This window comes from Triticum urartu, chromosome 2, assembly GCF_003073215.2.
Source record: "Triticum urartu cultivar G1812 chromosome 2, Tu2.1, whole genome shotgun sequence".
NCBI classification, from domain to species: Eukaryota; Viridiplantae; Streptophyta; class Magnoliopsida; order Poales; family Poaceae; genus Triticum; species Triticum urartu.
The window spans coordinates 650,664,296-650,670,902 of NC_053023.1; the positions used below are offsets into that span (position 1 = coordinate 650,664,296).

The 6,607-nt window shown below is 51.4% G+C and overlaps 1 protein-coding gene across 3 annotated transcripts; it reads right to left on the reverse strand.

The window, feature by feature from the left end:
• Positions 1-470: 470 nt before the first annotated feature.
• On the reverse strand, positions 471-5,785 carry LOC125539445 (prolyl endopeptidase-like). Of its 3 annotated transcripts, none has more exons than XM_048702898.1 (10): positions 5,654-5,785; positions 3,818-4,037; positions 3,454-3,725; positions 3,179-3,344; positions 2,046-2,645; positions 1,561-1,941; positions 1,390-1,465; positions 1,106-1,305; positions 905-1,018; positions 471-810 (listed from the first exon to the last, which is right to left on the reverse strand). In XM_048702898.1, the coding sequence occupies exons 1-10, from the start codon at positions 5,659-5,661 to the stop codon at positions 745-747; spliced, it is 2,103 nt and encodes a 700-aa protein (XP_048558855.1). In that variant the 5' UTR covers positions 5,662-5,785; the 3' UTR covers positions 471-744. The 3 variants fall into 3 exon arrangements, with proteins under 3 accessions (XP_048558855.1, XP_048558856.1, XP_048558854.1); XM_048702899.1 differs by having other exon boundaries at positions 5,581-5,714; XM_048702897.1 differs by lacking the exon at positions 5,654-5,785 and adding an exon at positions 5,154-5,524.
• Positions 5,786-6,607: the final 822 nt, after the last annotated feature.

The window sequence follows — 6,607 nt, forward strand, 5'->3', positions numbered from 1 at the left end:
AAAGAGGAAGACATGTAAAATATACCCCACCGCCTGACCTCATAAATTAATTTAAGTCCTAAATATATCAATCTTTAAATTAGTTAGCAAAATCTTACTGCATAATCAGGAGAAAGGGAACGAGACGACGAGTAGTTGAGGATGTAAGTCCTGCCGAACACCAGCCATCACTACTTAATTAGCACGTACTCCCTTCATTCCGAAATAGATGATTTAACTTTATACTAAAGTTAGTATAAAGTTGAGTTATCAGGGAGTACACTCCTGCTGTCTTGCCCGGATAAACCACGATGTATAGTGAGATTTGCCCCCATTGTTTATCACCTGCTTGCGCAGTCCCCTGGCCACTGTGTTGGTTAAATGAGCCTCCTGAGATCATAAGGGGCATTATTTGTACTGAACAATTGCTGAATGAATGAAAGGTTGCTGCCCATTGTATCAAAAAAGAAAAACTATTGAGCAGCATATCGTGACTGACGTATAATTTTTGTTTTGCGGAAGTGACTGACGGATAAAGTTACTCTGGGACAACGATTGCAGAGCAATGTACCGATATGTTTTCCTTCTTTTTTGCTATGTTGAGTCATAAGCACCATTCGTTAGCATATATGGTAATCCCGTCAGATGCCGGTTATTAACACAGTAGTAGTTTCTTGGCCAACACCCGAAAGCTTTGCGTCGCTATCCATAGGTGTGTACAATAGCCGCACTACAACTAGCTGCCTGGAGAGCCGGAGATGGAACTCAGTCGATCCAGGAGACCCCCATCATCTTGGCCGCGAACGCGTAACGATCCGCAGCCTCGTCGATCTGCCAATCCATATGCAGCAGTCAGCAAACAACATTTCAGTCAAGGTGAGAGCGTACTGTGTGAGAAAAAAGAAGAGAGGAACATCGTTCGTACGATCTTCTGCGTGGAGCGGCCGCAGCCGTGGCCGCTCTTGCGGTCGATCCGGGCGACGATGGGGTTGCTCTGCGGGCTCTGCTCCACGCTTCTGCACAGGACGTGCTGCATCGTCTGACGTACGCACGCACAAGACTCACACAAATCGTCATTTCGATAGCGATCTCAACCCAAAATAGTAAGTACGGGAGACGTGCGTACCGCGAGGAACTTGAGCGTGTGCGACGGCACGACGCGGTCGTCGTGGTCCGCCGTCAGCAGCATGGTGGGAGGGTACTGCTGGTCGCCGGCGGCGCCCTTCTCCCACGGCCGCCTCACGTTGTGCAGGGGGGAGTACTTGATAAGCCAGTGGAATTCCTCCTCCTTCTCCGAGCAGCCGAAATCGCAAGCCCATGCACGACCTGGATGCATGGCAGACACTCACAAGGTGACCACTGTGGACACAAACAGGATGCGGTTTTCAGAGGAGAGGCGACAGGCAAAACCTATGGTGAACTTGTGGAACCGAAGCATGTCCATGACACCGACGTGAGCCAGAGCACAGCCGAAGAGACCGGGCCGCTGCAGTCACAAACAATGAAATAATCTCCGCTCACTACTGGAACAAATGAGCTGCAACAATCTGCAACAAAATTATAAAGACTAGCCAGCTTTACCTGGTTGATGCAGGCGGCGACCAGGAGGCCGCCGTTGCTCCCGCCTTCGATGCACAGCCGGCTCGGGCTCGTGTACCCGGCGGACACGAGGAACTCGCCGGCGGCGATGAAGTCGTCGAAGCAGTTCTGCTTGTTCGCGAGCGAGCCGGCCTTGTGCCAGTCCTCCCCGTACTCGCCGCCGCCCCGGATGTTGGCGACGCACGTCACGAACCTCAGGTTCCTCATGAGGACGACGCGGGCCGCGCTGAACTGCGGCGTCATGCTCATGCCGAACCCGCCGTAGCCGAAGAGCAGCGCCGGGTGCGACCCGTCCAGGACGATCTTCTTCCTCGACACCACGAACATAGGGATCTTGGTCCCGTCCTTGCTCGGATAAAACACCTGAAAAGGAAAAACCAAGCAAGCAAGATCAACCGAACTGCAAATACACCACACATGGTTCAGGTATATATATTTGTTCTTCTTCAGACAAGAGAATGTAGTACCTGCTTCGCCTCGAAGTCGGTGCGATCGAAGCCAGGGACCGTAATCTCTCTGTATATGCTCATCTCAGGGGTCCCGGAGCTCAGATCACACCGGTAGACGATCCCCGGTGTGAGGAAGCTCGAGAACTCGACGAACACCTCGGAGTCACCACGCCTGCCGGTGATCCCGTTGACGCTGCCTATGTCGATGGGTATGCCGTGGAGCAGCTCTCCGGTGGCCAGGCTCCTCATCTGCAGCACGTACTTGACATCCGACAAATAGTTCACCAGAAGCTTGTCACCGTGGACAGCACAAGCGTATTCTAGGACAGCCTTGTCGTCTTCAGGCAGAACATCGGTCCAGGACTGCGGGTCGTCGACGTCGACCCGCGACAGTTTGTACCTCGGTGCGTCTTTGTTTGTTTGGATTGTGAATCGGGTGCCGTCGTTGGCGACGACTCCGTAGAAGGCCTCGAATTCGTCCACGAGCTTCACAAAGGGGAGCATTTCGTGGGTTCCTTTTGCTTTCATGCCTGAAAGCCCATGGGAAAGAGCTGAGAGGTCGCAGTAGTACAGCTTGTTGACCGGCTCTGAACTCTCTGAAACTGACAGGAGCACGTACTGCAACAGAAGCAGTAAAATATACTGTATCAGCTACCGAAGTGTGGCAAATTTTCATGTTTTGACCCTTTTCTGAAACCTATTCGAGATTTGACCCTAGTTTGAAATTTTTTCGAGATCTGACCCTTTTGCTACCGCCAGAGTCTATGGCGGTAGGGTCTAACAGCCTACCGACAGGGACTTCGGCGGTAGGAAACATCGCTACCGCCAACCTGGCTGGCGGTAGTCTGCACAACCCTATGGCCAAGGTGCTTGGCGGTAGGCATGAGTACGCACTGTGTTCAATATTTAGGAGGTTTTTGACGGTAGGGCATGCAACCCTATCGCCAGGGACCTTGACGGTAGACTGTTATACCCTACCGCTATGGTCCTGACGGTAGTAAAAGGGTCAAATCTCAAAAATAAATTTAAATTAGGGTCAAATTTCAAATAGGTTTCAGAAAAGAATCAAAACACGAAATTTAGCCCCGAAGTGTCAACAAGATTGGTGATGAGCAAGGCAGTAGTAAGTTGGGTGGCAATGGCAAGTGTACCTTGCCGTCCTCTGTAACTTCGGGGGTGTATATGTACTTTGGATGCTCGGGGTCCTTCCAGCACATGACATCGTCGGACTGGTCAGTTCCGAGGAAATGGTAGTAGACCTCGTGGTTGAGGTTAACGTCGGTCCTGATCCCGGACTCCGGCGCGCCGTCGTCGTCCCTGCATGCGCGCCAAAACCGGAGCAAGGCATGAGACAAGATGATACCCATGGATTTTACTACTGTATCAAGCAAAGCACAGAGCACTCATGCCATGAAGTGTCAGTTACTTTGGAGCCGGGAAGCGCGAGTAGAAGAAGCCCATGCCGTCGCTGGTCCAGGCGATGCGCGAGAACTTGACCCAGGACAGGGCGTCGGGGAGGCGGCGTCTGTCGCGGACGCGCATGACGCTGATGGTGACCCAGTCGCTGCCGCTGGCGCTGGTGCCGTAGGCTAGGTGCTCGCCGTCGTCGCTGACGCCGATCATGGACAGCGACACCGTGGCGTCGTCGCTGAGCTCGCCCGGGTCCAGCAGCACGCTCGGCTCGCCGCCCAGCCCGTGCTGCACACACGATTGATTCGGAGACGATCAGTGCTGTGGAGGCGTTGCCTCTGAAGTGAAGAAAAAGGTGTATGCGGCGGTTTGGTGTGCACCTGGACGTAGAGGGCGCTGTGGGGGAGGAGGCCGGGGTTGTGGAAGTAGAAGTAGGTGCCAGCGCGCTTGAAGGGGGCGCGGTAGCGCGGGTGGTCGAGCAGCGCCGTCAGCTGCCCGCGCAGGCGGCCGCGGTGGTCGCAGGTGGCGAGCACGGCGTTCGCCAGGGCCGCCTGCGCGCCCACGTACTCCTTCACCTCCTCCGACTCCAGCTCCTCCATCCTGACGAGCCCATACGTTACCCACGGCACGAAACAACAACGTGACAGACAGCCAGCGCCACAGGCAAAGAGGTTCGAACGTGTACTACAGTAAAACTGTAAAAAGCGCGAGCTTCGGTGTGCTTCTGAAGAAGGTTCAGAGAAGCATGTGGGTGGCGTACAGCTTGCCGCGGTGAAATGAATGGAGCAGTGATCCTCCTCTCCTCTGGCGTGGTGAATTTTTTAGCAGCAAGTGTCGTGTTATTACTGCAGTCTCCAAGGAGGTGTCATCTTTTGGTGCATAGGGGCGCATGAGCGCCACGAGCGGTGTGCTCGATCTTGATGCCACCACGGTGAAATGAATGGACCAATGATTCTCCTGTGCCGTCGTGCAAGTGTTTTGGCTGTAGGGGTAGTAGCGAAAACGATGCATTTCTAGTAAAAAAAAACTGTGCCGTGTGTGCTAAAATGATACTCCAGAAATACATCCAAGGGACTGTTCCTTGTCCTAAACCCGTACTTTTTCTTGAAGGAAAAAGGAAACTTACCTTCCTAGCAAGATGAACTGCACGTACTGTGTACTAAAAAAAATACATGTACTGTGTACTAAAGAAAATGCATCTACTGTGTGTGCGTACAAATGCTATCTAAACCGTACTGCCTTTTTTGAAGGAAAAATAAATCCGTGCTCTAATAATGTTTTCCTAACTAAACTGTTTTCCTTTGTTCTTTCACCAGTAATATTTGGCAGCACCAATATGACAGCCATGGGCCATAGCAACATAGCACGCGCATGAATCAAGGATCTACCCGCAAAAAAGAAAGTAAGTATGGACCAAGCCATGGCTTTTGCAAAAACAAAGGAAAAGGAAAAACGGATTTCATGGTATGCCCGGATGGATACGTTAGCTGAAAACGCAAACAAATACTTCTTCTTCTTCTTCTTCTTCTTCTTCTTGAACACAACAAATACTACTCCTGCATCTCTCGGGCTGGCATGTATCAAGCTGGTTAGAGTTCATACATGCGCAGGCCGAAGAAGCGCTCTCGCGAGTGTGCTTTCCAGTTCGAAGAGAAACAACAAAAAACCAGACCCCTGGAACATGGTGGATACTACGAGCAGATTCAGATTACTCACCATCTGTAGGGGTCCGGCACAAGAACTCCGTGGTAGTCGTCGACAATGTCGCCGTCGCGGCGAGCCGGAGGGTACCGGAGAGGAGGCAGCGGCTCGTCGGCGGCGGCGAGGGAGCCCATGGCGAATTGGCGATTAGGCGGTGGTGAAGCAATACACAACGCCCGCCGCAGGTGTGTGCGTAGTTGGTAGTGTATTGAATGAGACTGAATGAATGGCCTCCCGAGCGAGCGGAAGCACAAAGAAGTCGCAGGATGACAACACATCACGATGCCAACCCGCAGTATAAATAGAAGTAGATAGTAGAGAGTGTGTGTGTCTCCAGGATGTGATAACGTGGCGAGCATTATTCTTGCTCCATACAACAAAAAGTTGTTCGCCAGCTACTAGTTGTATTTGAATATAAAGAAATAAAAAGAGAAACACCTACCTAGGACGTACTCCCTCCGCTCCGAGTTATTCGTCGCAAAAATGGATATATCTAGAATGAAGGATGTACGTACGAAGTCATGAACCAAGTTTCCTGGTGAGCTTTGTGATGGACACCTCTGCTCCGCACTGTGGGCAGGAATGGGAACGGCTTTGCCCTTTGTGTTACATGGATAAATGAATGGGATATGGAAAAGAAAGATGAAAAAGAGGGTATTGTGGTGGGAGCAGAGAGGGGTGAAAGAGACGGCGGAGCTGGCTGGGATGTCGCCATGGGGATGTAAGAGTGTTGCCATGCATCAGGACGCGTCGCTGTCGGCCTGTAACGTGCGGGGGCACCGCTCTGACCAATCCGCTCGATCTTCTGCGCGGGCTGCTGGCTTTGTCTGCGCTGCTTCGGGCTTCGCAGTCTTGCCTTGATTTTGATTTTTGGGACCGGTGCTTGAACACGGGAGCCTAGGCACGTTCAACGGAGGGATGAATCTGGATGGATTTTGGATGGCAGGATGAACTTGTAAAATTTCTTCCGGAGGCAAGACCGGTAAGCATCAAGCCAGCCAAGAAGTAGAAGTTGGTAAAGATGGCACAAACAAAATTCTTCGGTCCGGCGCATGCCTCAAATTCAATTTTCCTTTGAATTACTCATTTTTTTAATTTCTCACACGAAACTTTTCTAGGAGAAATTTGAATCCATCAACTTCGATTTGGTTCTCTCGGGAAAATCACGAGTTGCAGAGATGAGAACCATGAAAAGCAAGATCCCAGTGAAACCTACCTTTATATGTATGTCAGGGCATCCCCAATGAACGTGCCTCAAATTAAATCACACACACCAAACTTCCCACCGATGCGTCCAATCCAGCGCATCAAATAAAAGCAGATGTGGCATTTTTATTAATACATGATTTTTTTTTCATAGCAAAAGTTAGCATAGTATAATTCTTCTCTCACCATGGGCACGTTTGTGGCCCACGTCCTGCTCTTCGCTCGACGTGGCACGTCCGTATCCACCTCCCACTCTTCGTCGG

Coding starts and splice junctions, on each gene's coding strand:
- LOC125539445 (XM_048702897.1), bottom strand. CDS start 5,497: ATGCTCGCCACGTTATCACATCCTGGAGACACACACACTCTCTACTAT. Junction 2,646..3,178: donor AAGTTACAGAGGACGGCAAG/GTACACTTGCCA, acceptor CTTCTGTTGCAG/TACGTGCTCCTGTCAGTTTC. Junction 1,466..1,560: donor TCGCCGCCTGCATCAACCAG/GTAAAGCTGGCT, acceptor TTGTGACTGCAG/CGGCCCGGTCTCTTCGGCTG.